This window comes from Rousettus aegyptiacus, unplaced genomic scaffold (assembly GCF_014176215.1).
Source record: "Rousettus aegyptiacus isolate mRouAeg1 unplaced genomic scaffold, mRouAeg1.p scaffold_m13_p_14, whole genome shotgun sequence".
Taxonomy (NCBI): Eukaryota; Metazoa; Chordata; class Mammalia; order Chiroptera; family Pteropodidae; genus Rousettus; species Rousettus aegyptiacus.
In genome coordinates, this window is record NW_023416289.1 from 34,103,438 (window position 1) to 34,121,035 (window position 17,598).

General features: G+C 40.1%; 1 protein-coding gene across 2 annotated transcripts; it reads right to left on the reverse strand.

Moving 5' to 3' along the window:
* Window positions 1–439: 439 nt before the first annotated feature.
* On the reverse strand, window positions 440–16,019 carry LOC107502304 (zinc finger protein 805). Of its 2 annotated transcripts, XM_016129375.2 has the most exons (4): window positions 15,726–16,019; window positions 14,188–14,314; window positions 11,407–11,502; window positions 440–2,767 (listed from the first exon to the last, which is right to left on the reverse strand). In XM_016129375.2, exons 1-4 carry the CDS (start codon window positions 15,930–15,932, stop codon window positions 1,140–1,142), a joined length of 2,058 nt encoding a protein of 685 aa, XP_015984861.2. In that variant the 5' UTR covers window positions 15,933–16,019; the 3' UTR covers window positions 440–1,139. The 2 variants fall into 2 exon arrangements, with proteins under 2 accessions (XP_015984861.2, XP_015984862.1); XM_016129376.2 differs by lacking the exon at window positions 14,188–14,314.
* Between the last annotated feature and the right edge of the window lie 1,579 nt (window positions 16,020–17,598).

Consider the following 17,598-nt stretch of genomic DNA (forward strand, 5'->3'; position numbering starts at 1 on the left):
ATCAAAAGAAATAGCTACAGTTCAACAAGGTTTCAGGATGCCAAAATCACACCCAAAAATCTTTAGATTTGTTACTAACAAAGACTGTGTGGAAATTGGAAGTTAAAAAATCAATGCTATTTTTCATCACTCAAAAAACACCCACCTAGATATAAATCTTATAAAAATTGTGCAAGACCTGTTATTGAAATGTATAAAATTGTGATGAAATAAGTTAAGCAATATTTAAATATAGAGACATACTGTTAAATAATTGGAAGACTCAACATAGTAAAGATGCCCATTTTCAACAAGTTGATCTGCCAATTTAACTCAATTTCTATTAAAATTCAACAAAGATTTTTTTTTATATAGTCAAGTATATCTAAAACTTTATATGGAAATTCAAGGTAACTAAGAGTGATACATCATTTTTACATAAAGAATAAGGACAGCAGAATCATTTCACCCAATTAAAAAATTTACCATATAACTACAGCAATCAAGTAAGCCAAGAGTACAGGACCAAGAAAATGTCTTGAGTATTAGGTTTTTAAAACAAAAATGAGAAAAGTTTGTTTATTAAAAATCAAAGCTTTTAAACAGTCTTAATTGGTGCAATAAAATGGGCCCATTTATATTTGTATTCTTACCTCCTCAAATAGAAAGGTATTTGATGGCTCAAGCCTTCATATTCCTCACAAAAATTATGCTCCTTAAGAGTGGAGACAACATTTTAGAACAAGATATCCAATGAAAGTTTACAGACCTGCTCTGAATTGTCTAACTCTCTGGACATGAGACAGGAATGAATGTATGTGCAAGACACATAAAGACCCTCAGTCCTTTACCTCTGAAGCAAAACTTTCCTCTTACCAGCTAAACTAATGAATCTATGACAAAGTGCCATAGGCTTAGCAAAGAGTCTGAAAGAAACTATTTGCAGTTCATTTTCTAAGACTCTCCCTTCTTTTTAAAGAAAACATTCCTGAGATAACACTGCAGTGTAAACTAAGGAGAAAGATGTAGCTGAAGGTTTTCTAAGGGCCTAATAACCACTGGGTCTCTCTCCTGATGAATTTTCTGATTCACAATAAGGCTCTAGGCAGGGTCCATCTCCAATATGACTCATTAGATAAGAAATCTTGCAACAGGTTTTCTTACAGGGAAGATATTTGTGGGGTTTCTCTTTGGTATGAATGAGTAGGTTCTGAGTAAGATGTTTCTTCTGGCAAAAGATTTCCTTCAGTGCTTACATTCAAAAAGTCTTTCCCCAACAGGAGTTCCTGGAGGTTGACTGCAGTCTGTCCACTGGTAAAGGGTCTTCCCACTTCTGTTACACTGACAGGGTTTCTTCCAGAATGCATTTTTTGGTGCTGACTCAGGGATGAGCTGCGACTAAAGGCCTTTCCACACTCACTGCACTCATAGGGCTTCTCCCCAGTGTGGATGATAGAGTGTCTAATGAGATTCGTGCTCCAGCAGAAGGTTTTCCCACACTCCATGCATTCGTAGGGCTTCTCTCCACTGTGAATCCGCTGGTGCCTCGTGAGGCCTGACCTGCGGTTGAAGGCCTTCCCACACTCACTGCACTCGTACGGCTTCTCCCCTGTGTGGATGCTGAAGTGTCGAATAAGATCTGCCCGATTACTGAAGGCTTTCCCACATTCTTTGCACTCAAAAGGTTTTTCTCCAGTGTGGGCCCTCTTATGCAAGATAAAAGTGGAGCAGTGGGTGAAGGCCTTTCCACACTCACTGCACACATAGGGCTTCTCCCCAGTGTGGATCCGCTGGTGCCTCTTGAGGTATGACCTGTGGTTGAAGGCCTTCCCGCACTCGAGGCACTCAAAGGGCTTCTCCCCAGTGTGGATGACGTAGTGGTGAATGAGGGCTGCACTCTCACAAAAGGCTTTCCCGCACTCACTGCACTCATAGGGCTTCTCCCCAGTGTGAGTCTGTTGGTGCCACATGAGGTACGATCTGTGTTTGAAGACCTTGCCACACTCAAAGCACTCGTAAGGGTTCTCGCCACTGTGGATGATGTAGTGTCGAATGAAACCTGGTCTGTCTCGGAAGGCTTTTCCACATTCTTTGCATACAAAGGGTTTTTCGCCTGTGTGGCTCCTGTTATGCAGGACAAAAGTGGAGCGGTGAGTGAAGGCCTTTCCACACTCATTGCACTTATAGGGCTTCTCACCGCTGTGAATTCGCTGGTGTTGTGTAAGATGTGATTTTCGGTTGAAGGCCTTCCCACACTCCATGCACTTATAAGGCTTCTCCCCTGTGTGGACCATGTGGTGCTGAAGGAGGTAAGTGCTCTTACTAAAGGTTTTCCCACACTCTGTGCATTCATAGGGCTTCAATCCAGAGTGAATCCTCTCATGTCGAGCAAGGAGGCGTTTCTTGTTAAAAATTTTCCCACATTCATTGCATTTAAAAATATTTTCCTCTTCCTGAATCATGGGATCTTTACCTAATTTGCATGAGTCATGATCAAGGACAGCACCTCCTGGCTCCTGTACAATCCTTGAACATACACCATCAGCTGTTCCTAAATCGCCATGTTCAGAGCTTGATTTCCTAGGGAGCTTCTCCAACTGAGGATCTATCTCTGGTTTTAAGTGTCCTTCTTGCAATTCCAATGGCCCATCCTGATCCCTGGTTTCGTCCACCTGGGAATCTTCTAGGGCTCCAGCTCCTTGTGTTAGTTGTTCCTGAAGTGAGGCTCCCTCAAACAGACCTGGCTCAGAAATGATAGTTTCTGTGATCTTGAATTTTTCTTTGTCACCTGAAAGAAATCCAATACACAACAGAGCCTGTTAATAATGCCAATATAGAAGTAACAACACACCATTTTAGCAATTAAAAAAATAAAAATGAAAATACTGCCTGTGTGTCTGCTGTTTTGCTACCTTTGAATCCCAGAAATACAATCTTTCTTTCCAGGTCTCTGAACTGTTGACACTTTGAATGGGAGACCCAAGGGAGGGACAGGGTTCTTGAACAATGGTCAATTCAACGTCGGATATTTACATAAATAAGTAACACATCTGGAGCCCTAGATAGTTTATGCTTAAGAGATGACTCAGGGCAAGACCTCACCACACTAGAAACACTAACTGTGTGATTAGAGGGGTGGGGCATTGAGCCACAACATAACAACTGGGCCTCTAGAAAGAAATGGTGGGAAGGCAGGAGACTGAGTCACAAAGGAATGAGTCAATCTACTGTGCTTACAAAATAAAGAGTCAATAAAATTCTGGACTCTGAAGCCAGTTGCAATTCCTAGGTCAGCAATACTTTGTGCATGTATTGTTATACATCAATGCTAGGAAGGTAACTGACGCTAAGAGGGTTCTCCCTGAGAACATGGTACTCATGTTTGGAACCCCTCCAAACTATTCCTGAAAAACACTTGATGCAGACCTACTGGTCAAAGACTTTAAAAAACTACCTTAAAGAAATTCAAAGAGCTAAAAGGAGATAATAAAATCAAGAAAATTATGAATAAACAAAACAAAAATGCCAATAAAGAGCTAGAAAATGTAAAAAGAAACTGATGAGAACTTTTGAAGCATGAAAATAGAATAAGTGAAATGAGAAGTTCGCCACAGGGCCACAAAGGAAGATTCCAGCAGGATGAAGCATGAATTGGCAAAAGAAGAGAGGACAATGGAAATTATCACATCTGAGAAAAAAAGAGTGAAGGAAAGTGAACAGAGCCTAATGGGACTGTGATATACCACAAAGTGAACTAATATACTCATTGTGGGATTCCAGGAGGTGAGAAAAAGGCTCAGAAAATCTGAATGGCTAAAAACTACCCAAATTTAAGTAAAGACATCAATATAAATATCTAAGAACCTCAATGAACTCCAAGAAAGATAAGCTCCAATAGACTTGTATTACAATCTAACTTTGAAAACCAAAGATAAACTATCTTAATATCAAGCATGAAACAACTCCTCACACAGAAGCCATCTTCAATTAGAATATCAGCAGAGTTTTCATCATAAACTCTGAAGACCATAAGGGAATAGGCCGATATATTCAATGGCAAAAAACAAAATAAAACAAACAAAAAAAAACACGTCAACCAGGAATCCTATATCTAGCAAAACTGTCCTTCAAGACTGTGGGAGAAATTAATACATTCCATATATTAAAGCTGAGGGAGTTTACCAATAGACCTGCCTTGCAAGAAATTCTCAAGGGAGTTCTGCAGGGTGAAATGAAAGGACACTAAAGAAACTCAAAATCATACGAAGAAATAACAATCTTGAGAAAGGCAAATACACAGGCAGTTATAAAAACTAGTATTAACTGCAACAATGGTTTGTAAGTCTAATTTTTGTTTTCTATGTAATTCAGGAGATGAATTTTTTTAAATGATTAACCTAAAAGCTAGTATTATTATAACATTAGTTTATAACTCTGCATGTAGTTTTCTACATAATTTAAGAGACTAATGCATTTAAAAGACCTATTAGATTAAGTTATGGGGCATCAAATATATAAAGATTTAATTTGGTAACATGAACAACTGTAAGGGGTGAGAACAAAGTTATAAAGGAGGATTTTTTTACATTATTGAAGTTTAGCTGCTATAAAATCAAATAAGTGTTTTAACTTTAAGATGTTAAATGTAATCCCACAAAGAAAATAGCTATAGAATATACACAAAAAGAAATAAGAAAAGAATTTAAACATTTAACTATAAAAAAAAATACAAGGGAAGATAGTAATGCAGGAAATGATGGACAAAAAAAGCTATAATGCATGTAGACAACAAATATCTTAAGATAAAAAATGTAAAAAAGATACTGGGGGACACTTCACAATGATAAAGGGAACCATGCACCAAGAAGACATAATACTTATTAATATCTATGGCCCCAATCAGGGAGCTCCGAAACATTTACTAACAGAACTAAAGGGAGAAACAGACCAAAACAAAATACTATTGTAGTAGAGGACCTAAATATGCCACTATCGGATATGGACAGATTGTACAAACAGAAAATCAATAAGGAGATAACATCCTTAAATGATACACTAGACCAACTAAACATAATTGACATTTACAGAGCCTTCCATCCCATTCTTCTCTAGTGCACATGGAACATTCTTAAGGATTGACCACATACTGGGACACAGAGATAGCCTCAACAAATATAAGATGGTTGAAATCATAGCAACCATATTCTCTGATCATAATGCTTTGAACCTAGATATCAACTGTAAAAAGAAAGCTAAAGAACCACAAATACATGGAGATTAAACAACATGCTACTGAAGAACCACTGGGTCAGAGATAAATAAAAAGAGAGATCAAGAAATACATAGAAACATGATAATGATAGTACAACATATCAAAACTTTTGGGATATGGCAAAAACGGTCATAAGAGGAAAGTTTATGTCATTATAAGCCTATCACCAAAAACAAGAATGAGCCCAAATAAACAACGCTTCATCTTAAAAATTAGAAAAGAACAAATGAAGCCTAAAGTCAGCGGAAGGAAAGAAATAATCAAAATTAAAGCAGAAATAAATGAAGTTGAAAATAAACAACAACAACAACAACAAAAGAAAAATTTAATGCAACGGAGAGCTGGTCCTTCGAAAAGGTTAATAAAATTGACAAACTCCTGGCTAGATTCACTAAAGAAAAAAGAGAAAGGGTACAAATAAACAAAATCAGGGCTGAAAGAGGGGAAATTACAACATACTGCAGCAATACAAAGGATCATACAAGAATACTATGAAAAAGTATATAAAAACAAATTTAATAACCTGGAAGAAATGGACCAGTACTTAGAAAAACACCACTTTCCTAGGCCAAATCAAGAAAACTGGAAAATCTAAATATACCGATCAGCAGTATAGAAATTGAAACAATCATCAGAAACCTACCTAAAAGTAAAAATCCAGGACCAGACGGCTTCACCAGTGAAGTCTACCAAACATTCAAAAAAGATTTAATACCTATACTCCTCAAACTCTTCTAAAAAACTCATACAGGAGGCAATACTTACCAATTCATTTTATGAGGCTAATATAACCCTAATACCAAAACCTGGTAAAGATAACACAAAAAAAGAAAACTACAGACCAATATCTCTCATGAACACAGATGCAAAAGTCCTAAATAAGATGCTAGCGAACTGAATACAGCAACACATTAAAAAGATTATACACCACGACCAAGTGGGCTTCGTCCCAGAGGCACAGGGATGGTTCAACATACGAAAATCAATTAATGTGATACATCACATAAGTAAATTATCAATAGATGCAGAAAAAGCCTTCAACAAGATACAGCACCTATTTATGATCAAAACAGTTAACAAAATCAGTATAGAAGGAAAATACCTTAACATAATAAAGGCCATATGACAAGCCCTCAGCCAACATTTTACTTAATGGCGAAAAACTAAAAACCTTCCCTCTAAGATCAGGAACAAGGCAGGGCTGTCCATTATTGCCACTGTTATTCAATGTTACACTGGAGGTCCTAGCGAGTGCAATCAGACAAGTGAAAAATCTAAAAGGCATCCAAGTAGGAAACAAGTCAAACTCACTATTTGCGGATGACATGATTCTCTATATAGAAAACCCTAAAGATCCCACAAGAACACTACTAGAAATAATAAGCAAATACAGTAAAGTTTCTGGATACAAAATCAATGTTCAAAAATCCATAGCATTCCTATACTATAATAATGAAGTGTTAGAAAAAGAAGTGGAAAAAGTAATTCTTTTTGCAATTGCAAGGAAAAGAATAAAATACCTAGGAATAAATTTAATGAAACACGTGAAGGACCTATATAATGAAAACTGTAAGACCCTATTAGCATTATATAGATTTAATGCAATCCCCATAAAAATCTTTTCGGCATTTTTTAAAGAAATAGAACACAAAATCATAAGATTTGTATGGAAGCACAAAAGACCCTGAATTGGCAAAGCCTGAGAAAAAAGAATGAGGCTGGAGGCAACACTCTACCCAACTTCGAATTATACTACAAAGCAGCAGTAATCAAAATGGCATGGTATGGCAGAAAAACAGACACACAGACCAATGGAAGAGAATCGGAGTCCAAAAGTAAACCCATATTTATATGGGCAAGTAATTTTCGACAAAAAAGAAAAAAAAACATACAGTGGAGAAAGGAAAGCCTCTTCAATAAATGGTTCTGAGAAAACTGGAAAGCCACCTGCAAAAAAATGAAACTAGACTGACTGTTGTCTATCACCACGCACCAAAGTAAACTCAAAATGGATTAAGAAGCTGAATTTAAGACCTGAAACACTAAAATGCATAGAAGAAAATATAGGCACTAAACTCAAGGACCTTGGACTTAAAGAGGATTTTATGAATTTGAACTCAAAGGCAAGGCAAGTAAAAGCTAAAATAAATGAATAGGACCACATCAAACTAAAAAGCTTCTGCTTGACAAAAGAAATCATCAAGGTAAAGTGACAACCTTCCGCATAGAAAAACACATTTGCAAGCACGCCTTGCAAATTAGTCCAATAAGGGACTAATATCCAAAATATACAAAAAACTCATACGACACAATAACAACAACAAAAAAACAACCGATCCAATCAAAAAATGGGCGGAGTACCTGAACAGACACTTCTTCCTAGAGGACATACAAACGGCCAACAAATACATGAAAAGATGCTCAACACTGCTAGCAATTATGTAAATCAAAACCACAATGAGATACCATCTCACACCTGTTAGAATAGCAATAATCAACAGAACAAGTAATAACAAATGCTAGAGAGGATGTGGAAAAATAGGAACCCTCATTCACTGCTAGTGGGACTGCAAACTGATACAGCTACTATGGAAAACAGTATGGAAGTTCCTCAAAAAACTAAGAATTGATCTACCATATGATCCAGCAATCCCTCTACTGGGTATTTGCCTCAAAGACTGGAAAACTCATATTCGAAAAGATATTTGCACACCGATGTTCACAGTAGCATTATTCACATGGACATGGAAGCAACTGAAGTGTCCTATGATAGATGATTGGCTAAAGAAGCTGTGGTACATGTATATACAATGGAATATTACCCAGCCATAAGAAGAGATGAAATACTGCCATTTGCAACAACATGGATAGACCCTTAAATAATCATACTAAGTGAAATAAGCTGGACAGAAAAAGTAGAAAATCACATGATATCACTTATATGTGGGATATAAACCTAAAAGCAACAAATGAACAGGACAAACAAACAGAGACTCATGGACATGAACAGTGGACTAGTGGTTACCAGAGGGTAGGGGGAGTGGGGAGGTAGATGGGGAAAAAAAAATTTAATTTCTTCAATTAAAAATTTTTTTTAAAAAAAAGAAAAATACCAAAACAACAGAAGTCTCTCCATATCAGTCATTAGTTTAAATGTAAATGAATTAAACTATCCAGTTGAGAGACACACAATTTAACTAAAGGCTGCTTATAAGAGACTCAATTTAGATCCAAAGACACAAATATATTCAAAGTAACTGAATGGAAAAAGATATTGTGTACAAATACTAACCAGAAGAGAGCAAGGTGGCTATATAAACATCAGACAAAATTGATTTTAAATCAAAGAGGATTATGAGATATAATGAAGGCCATTATATACAGTCATGCACCTGTTAACAATGGGGATTAATTCTGAGAAATATGTTTTTAGGTGATTTCGCTGTTGTGTGAACATCACAGAGTATATTTACTGAAACCTAGATAATATAGCCTTGGGTCCCGAAACCCTAGGCCATGGACCGGTACTGGTCCATGGCCTGTTAGGAGCTGAGCCACAGAGCAGGAGGTGAGCAGCAGGCAAGCCAGCAAAGCTTCATCTGTATTTGCAGCCACTCCCCAGTGCTAGCATCACCACTGAGCTCTACCTCAGATCATTGGACATTAGATTCTCATAGGAGAACCAGTCTCTGGTGCCAAAAGGTCGGGACCACTGATATAGCCTTCTACACACCTAGGCTATATGGTACAGCCTATTGCTCCTAGGTTACAAACCTATAAAGCATGTTACTGTACTGAATACTATAGGCGATTATAATATAATGGTAAGTATTTGTGTCTCTAAACATAGAAAAGGTACATTAAAAATATGGTATAAAAGATTATAACGAGATTATAATCTTATGGAACCACCATCATATATGCAGTCCATCATTGACCAAAATGCCATTATACAGTACATGACTGTATTAATAAAAGGTATAATATAGCAATAAGATATATCAATTGTAAATACATAATTAGAGACCATCAAAATATATGAAGCAAAAAGTAAGAGAATGGAAGAAAGAGACAATTCTACAATAACAGATGAAGACTGATACTCCGTTCTCAATAATAGATAAAATAACCAGACAAAAAATAAGACTTAAACAATTTAATAAACCAACTATATCTAATATACATGTAACAGTCCACCTAACAACAATAGCATACACGTTCTTCTTAAGATCACATGGGACATTTTCCAGGGTAGACAGTGTGTTTGTTAGGCCACAATTTTAGTCTCAGTAGATTTAGTGTATGTGCTGCCAAAACGAGCATAGTCTCAATAGATTTAAAAAGATATCGTAAAGGATGATTCATTTCTAACAAAAACAAAAACTTATCATACCAAAACTAATGGGATGCAGTGGAAGCACTGTTAAGAGGGAAATTTGTAGCCATAAATGCTTAGATTAAACATCAAAAATCAAAAAATATTTTAAATCAACAACCTAATGTGACAACATCGGGAAGTAGGAAAAGAGCATATTAAACCAAAAGCTAGCAGAAGGAAGAAAATAATAAAGATTAAAGATATATGATATAGAAAATAGAAAAATTGAGAAAATAAAAAAACCAAAAACTTGGTTCTTTAAAAAGGTCAACAAAATTGGCAGAACTTAGCCAGATGAAATAACAACAAAAAAAGACATTCTAATTATTAAAATCAGAAATGAAAGTAGGGACATTCCTGTTAATTCTACTTATACAGAAATTTTTTAAAAAAGAATATAAGAGAATATTATGAACCTCTGAATACCAACAAATTGGATAACCTATATGAAATAAACAAATTCCTAGAAACAAAACTTACAAAGACTAAAGCAAAGAAATAGAAATCTGAATAGATTAATCTGAAATCTAATAAAAAATCTCCCAACGAAGTAAAACCTTGGACCTGATGGCTTCACTAGTGAATTCTACCAAACATTTTTTAAAAAGCACTAATACCAATCCTTCTCGAACTATTCCAAAAAACTAAAGAGGAAGAAACATTTCTAAACACATTCTGAGGCAAGCATTACCCTGATATCAAAGCCCAAGACATTACAAGAAAACTACAGACCATTATTCCTCATGAACACCAAGGCAAACATCCTCAATAAAATATTAGCAAACTGAATCCAGTAGCATATTAAAAGGATCATACACAATGACCAAGTGGAGTTTAATCTTGTAATGCAAGAATGGTTTGACAAATGAAAATTATCAGTAAAACACATATTAATAGAATGAAGGAAAAAGCCAACATGATCATTTCAACTTATGCTATAGCCACAGAATGGGTGATCAGTGAGCTGGGCTTTGAGCCCAAAACAGGTCTTAGCTCACACAGCTTACTTTTCATGAGCCACTTACTATGGCTCAGACACTGCACTCAGTAGGTTTACATGTGAATGCCTTGTGTGATTATAGCCCTAACGATCCGATAACATGGAAACTGTTATTACTAGCATTTTCTGGGAACAGACTGAGTGTAGCCAACTACACTGACCAAACCCTTTCCTCCTCAAATTGGACACACAGCTTCACCACACTTCCCAGTCCCACACAGCCAAGTGTGCTTGAACACCTAGTTTTGCAAGTGGGATGTGAGGGGAACTGGTGTTTGTAGGAGTGGGTGTGACATCCTCCCTTCCTCTCTCTATCCTCCTTTGGCAGCTGGAGGATATCAGAAGCACCTAAAGCCACATGTTGATGGCAGAATGCACCTAGATCCTTAAAAAGCTGGGTGGTATGCAGCTCCCCACTGACCCAGACAGACCCTGCTCTGAGTGGAAGAAATAGCTTCCATAGGCTGAGCACTGAGACTGGAGTTTCTCTAATCTGGTAGCTAGTTTTAACTCACAAAAAGACAAGACGAGATCGTGTCACTCTGCTATGGCCACAGAATGGGTGACCAGTGAGCTGGGCTTTGAGCCCAAAACAGGTCTTAGCTTGCACACCGCTGTCCTCCATGAGGTCAGAGGGCCCATTGAACCAAGGGCTTCACAACTTCCAAACCACCACACAGGCCACAACAAGAAGTTTCCCCGGGGATCCATGGCCAGTGGTCTCCTCCAGGTCCCAAGACTGTGAGGCCTCCCACTTGCCCACCTCTTAGCTCCTACCTGGACAGGTGCTTGGGGAGGGGTCTCTGTCCACCATCCATAATTCCTGTCCATGCTCCAGTTGGTAGATCAGCTCAGGTCTGGGAATAGGACACCCTGTTCATGGAGAGAGAGAGGACATGAGGATTTTATGAAAAGAAAGAACACCAATCTAGTCTGGGACTTCAGGATGAGGACAAGACCTTAAATGAAGCTGCTCCCAAATGCACAAACAAAAATTGACAGGTTACCTGGAAACCAAAGACATGCCATACTGACACAGAGTTTTTATTCCTAATACTAAATCAAAAACCAATATATAGAGAGTATAACCACATTCAAAGGACTGTGTCAAGCAATTTAAATGCATTATATCATTTCAAAATTGAAATAAATTTATGGAGTAATTTAAACAACTGACATATTTAAAAGAGTGACTCTTTCCATTCAAAACAAAGTTTTCATTGACCTCGGTCTTTTTTCAGATCCTAAGCTACGTTTTATATCGTTCTTCCTATAGACCACAGACAAAATAAGGATTCTCTCAGGATGTCCACATAGCGTCCTCAGCAAGTACGTACTGTGATCAGCACCATTACAGATGAAGAAACTAAGGCTCAAGCAGATAACATGATATGCCAAAGAACAGAGAAGCGGTGAATGGCAGGGCCAATACAGAAACCCAGATATAGCCATCTCTGCTCGCTGTGCTGTTTTACAACAAAGCTACACAACTCTGGTCCAGAAGGTGCTGGTCCAGACATGAGGGTAAAGAGAATCCTGATGAGAGTAATAACAGTAGTGGACACAGCAGGCTTCTCAACTGCTAACCTGCACACAAATCTGATCACAGCAGGCACTGTTCTGAGCACTTTGCATAAGTTGACCACTTACCCTTGCCATAGACTTGGGAAGAAGATACCATATTACTTCATTTACCAATGAGCGCACTGAGGCACAGACAGACTCAGTAACTTGTCTGGGGCCACACAGTTTTCAAGGACCAGAGCTGGACTTAATACCAGAGTTCTGGCTCCAGGGCTTTATCTCCCAAACGCTCCATGAAGGAGGAAATGGAATCCAGATTTTCTCTCAACAACGAGGAGAAAGGAAAGAGAGAAAATAAAGGAATAGCTTCCTGAGGTTGTCCCTCAATGTCCCTGATGAAGTGTCTAATTGGGGTTTCTCAATTGTGGCATGATTGACATTTTAGATACAGAAAATTCTTTGAAGAGATGGAGAAGGAGATTGTGTGTCCTGTGCATTATAAGGATGTTTAGCAGCATTCTAGGTCTCCACCTACTAGACGCCTGAAGCATTGTCATTCCAGTTGTGACAAACAAAAATGACTCCTGACATTGCTAAGTCTTCCCTATGAGACAACATCGTCCCTCAGTGAGAACCACTGGCTTAGAAAGAAATACATAGGGATTTTGTGAGCAGGAAACAGATGCTGAGGAGGTGACTGTGCTAAATGGAGGGTCTATGTGAAAGGGGAAATATCCAAGAACATCCACCAAGCAGACAGAATGGCACCTGCAGAGGCTCAAGCAGGTGTGTGGCTGGGGCAGCTGGCTTGAAGTCAGCATGAGTGAGTGGCATGAGCTTGAGGAAAGCACGTGGAGGTTAATGATGAGGTCAGGAGGGCAAGGGAGTAGACTATTATTTTTTAAAATTTTGTAATAAAATAGCTAAATTTATCAAACATTTCCTAACTTGATTTAATCTCTTCTCATTGACATGAATCTTAATTACAGCTCTCTAAAAATAGGTATACCTTACCCTAAGCCCTGGATTTACTGTCCTTTTCCCTTGGGCTGACTGCACTGTGATTATCTTGATGCAGAGCCACACCTAAGCTGGGGTTTCTTGACCTTGGCCCGCTTGACACCTTGGGCTGCACAATCCTTTGTCAAGGAGCCTGTCTTGTTTGTTGGATGTAGCAGCATGACTGGACTCTACCCACTAGAGTTATGTGGTTCCCAGTTCCTGGGCCAATCAGTCCACTAGATCCCAGTACCATCCCCACATGTGTGACAATCAAAATTGGCCACACGCATGGCCAAATGTCTTCTGGGGGACAAATTGCCGGCTGTTGAAAAGCATCACTCTAACCTCTCTCTCTGTACTAACAGAGGGGCTTGGGCCTGGGCTTAGGAGACAGAGACGGTCAAGAAGGCACGTGAGATAAAGAGGCCATGTGGTTCAGAACAACACCTGGGGGCCACCAGGATGAAGGCCTCCCAGGGACCTGCCTCATACTCACTGGGAGAGTGTCCTATCATGCATGGCCTGACAATTGGCCTGGAGAGGACACATGAGCCAACCAGACTCACTCAGTCAGGTCCCCCTCTTGAATCCAAAATAGGGAGCTCAGACAGAGGCCAGTGTGTGTTGGCCACTGGGGTGACAGGTCCAGGGAATAATGGGCTCAGATGGCCATTCCTGCCTCAGGGATTCCCCCAGAGAGCTCAGCAGCAAAGAAAGAGAAACATAAACATGCAAAGAAGGAGAGACAGGGAGTCTGGGGGCCACAAACAGCAGAGACTGAGGTGCCTGTTCCTACCGCAAACTCGCTGAAGAGAAAAAGCCATACTGAATACGGCAACCTGAACAAACCCAGAGGGTGAAGCCAGGAGAAGAGACCCGTGAGCCGGGGAATAATCGTGTGGTTTCCAGTTCCTGAGTCAGTCAGTCCCTCAAGGGACCCCCGCAGACATCCTGCCTTTGGGATCTGTGGAACACCCTCATTTTCTTCCACACTTTCTAGGAGCCTACCATGGCAGAGTGGGGAGGACTTACCCAGAGATACTAGGTGCCCACAGTTTTCTAGCATCACTTCCTGGTACAGGGTTCTCTGGGACAAGTCCAGCTGCCCCCACTCCTCCTGGGTGAAAGTCACAGCCACATCATCGAAGGTCACAGACATCTGGAAAGTCAAAGAGAGGTGGTAGCGTTGGCCTTGGGCCTGTTGCATGGAATCGGAGCTTACTCTGTATCATAGTACAGGTGCGGACATTAAGGCCCCAATCATCCAACACCTCCTGAAGGACAAACTATGTGCTGGGCTCAAGGGGGAGACGGACAATGCTCTGGACATAATAAAATAGTATAAAAGAGGAGCCTCCTATGTGGAAGCCATTGGAAAATGACACATAACAGTAGAAATGGCACGAAGACTTTGAGATGCAGACAGCGAAGACTCTAAAATGTCAGAAGATGAGAAAACAATGATACCACTATGGTAACAACAGTAGCACCCGAGTCTCATAGGTCCTGCTATGTGTATGCCCCATGCCAAGGACTTCACATCATATCTCGAAGTGACTAAAATCCCCTGTTCATAAGCCATTGTTTTCACCAGTGTTTGACAAACATTGCATATGGAGTTTGCCTTGGTAATGTTACTCCCACCACCGTATTCTACATATTCTCGATGTGAATTGTCCAGTGGATGCAGGACCATATCCCTGTGATCACCAGACCCACGAATTAAATATACTTAATTCAGCCAGCCCACTCTCAGATACACAGACCTACTACTGCAGATCTAACACGTAATTGCCACAAGACATTGGCTCATGCTTTTTCGCCTGCACCTTCGGTGCTCACATATCTGCTTTCTAGCTTCAGCCTATCAATTTTCTCTACTTAATATTTCAATTAAACACCTGGTAATTCCTAATAAATTAACTGGTTCATACATAGGAACCCTGCAATATTACTCATTTCTGGTGCTGGATGAACTCACGTCGCCTGGCACATTTTGGAAAGTAGGTAAGGATAGAAAAATCAACTAGGGTCTCAACATTAAGTATCAAATGATATATGTTTCCACAATGAAAACTCTCTGACGTGCAGTCAAATAACATCCTATATAATTGGTTAGGGGTACACATATGGTTTTCCCTGGTAAGTCTTAAGTTGGAAGTGGGGAAAATACTGGAGACTTAGTAATTACGTTTCAGCCGTTTTGGACCAACAGTTACAGAAGTAACTGTTTAGCTTCCTGGACTATAGATTTAATCTGGCTTCTGGTTAGTTGACTTAGAGCAGAGTAGCTTCCTGGATTGCTTATTGTAAGTAAGAGGCTGGTTTACTGGGCAGGATGCAGCAGGTTGTGGGTCAAAGTTCTATTTTCTATCTGGTCCCTCTATTATCCGTTTGTATAGTCAGTCTCTCATGTCCTAAGACTGGAGATAAAGTGACAAGCCAACTCCACTTGTAAATAAACGACAAGGACAAAGAGGAATCCAACGGCGGACTTGGCTCCACCCTGCCCAGGAGACCTTTCCGAATCAGCAGAGAAGCTGCAATGACCAAAAACAACGGCCACTCACCTGCGCTGTGTCCGTCCACGCCGCCGCCATCACGGTTCCCTGTGGAGAGAGCCAGGCCCGGAGAGGCGGTGACAGAGGCGGGTTCACCCGACCGCCGCCCCTACCCCGCCCTCGGGGTGACTTCGGGTGACTGTCACCTTCTCCGCTGGCCGAGAGGCTCACAGCTCGTTCAAAGGGGCGGAGGTGCATCTTAATCTTCTTGCTCATTGTCGAAGAGCCGCACTGGAAGCGGCCAGGGAAAAGCGATGCCCTCCCGACAGCTGGCGTGGACAGAACCGTCGCACAAGAATGACGTCTACACCAAGCCACCGGAGGTCCCGCTCCCTCAGCGGGCCACAGGAAATGCCCCTGTCCTGAGCCATCATTGGCACAGCTCCCGCTGCACACTCGCGGTGCACAGCCTTCTGGGTAATGTAGTTTTTTCTCTCTACAACCAAGCCACCCGGGATCACGTTCCAGAGCTTGTTGTCCCCAGTGTAAAAGACTTATCAGGTCCAGAGCTGCGGGTCAGACCTGTCTCATTACGTCTCTTCATACGACACAAGGAAACCAAGGAGAGGAGGCGAGCCCCTGGTTCTCCGCCCGGGGAAAGTGAGACTCAAGCGATTGGGACTTTCACCCTCGGTCGGGGCAAGTGCAAAGGTGTGACATCCGGCCCTCTGCTTGCCTCCTGACTGCCCCGTGCACCTCATCGCTTTTCTAGATTCTCTTATAGGAGATATGGATAAATGAGCAGTCAAATTAACCGCCAAAAGTAGGATGCTGGAAGTACCCCTCGGATGTAGTGTGCTGCAAGAATAAGTCTCTTGGGCCTTCTTTGGCCCAAAGTCACTTCCACGTGATGCAGGGACTTCTGGGTAATACTCTTGGTCCCAGATCACCGGATGAGTGGATGAGTCGATGAGTCGTTTGCCATCCCTGAGATGGGGAGGCTGCATGTAGGGGTGATTTGGAGGACTCCACTTTCCAGCATGGTCAGTTCGAAATAATCGGTAAGACCACAAAGCGTGTCACATAGGCACTTCAACCTACGTCTGAACATTGGGAGAGGGATTGTGCGTGGATGTAAATTTGGGAGTTGTCAGTGTACTCCGTTATTTCAAGTCATGATACCAACAAAAAAATGAGAATAGGCGGAGAAAGGAAAAGACATGGGTGAATTATGAACCAACTCAACATTATCTAGTGAGACAAGAAACCAATAGCCATGTTAGAAATTCTAACGTTCCTTCTAGAATTATATTGCCCAAAGTCTTAGAAGTCAATCTCAGTGACTTCTTTTGTTTTCTTCTCATGATTGTGAAGGTCAGGTAATAAAATCCAGCTTCTAATGTGTAAAGAATAAATGCAGTTATGAAAATGGAAACTTTAGAAAATCAAGAGATTTAATTTTTAAAGTGGAAAAAAGCATAGTGACGGGATGTCAAGTCATGGATTGAGGTGGAGTTAATTTCCTAGAAGATGCTGTTTATACAAGATTATAGAGAAATGTGGCTTAATTAGCACACAAAGAATAATGCTAATCATCATTGCCGATAGTAACTTACCTATATTAGAAGAAAAGCAATTCTTCTTTTCACATGTGGTTGACCCGTATAGTTATGAAATGGTTTGAGGTTAGGATATAAAACAGAAATTAAAGCTAAGATTTTTATATTGTGTCATGGGAGGAAGAATGTCTGAAATCAATGTGGACGAGAAAAGCTATATATAGTTATTGGAGAACTTTGAAATCCCTACCACAAAGCATGCCAGTTTTCTTTATTAAAGCTTATAACATCTGGTATTCAATGTTGAGGCCTTAGTTGATTTTTCTATCCTTATCTACTGTCCAAAATGTCTCTGGTGATGTGAGTTTATCCAGCACCAGAAA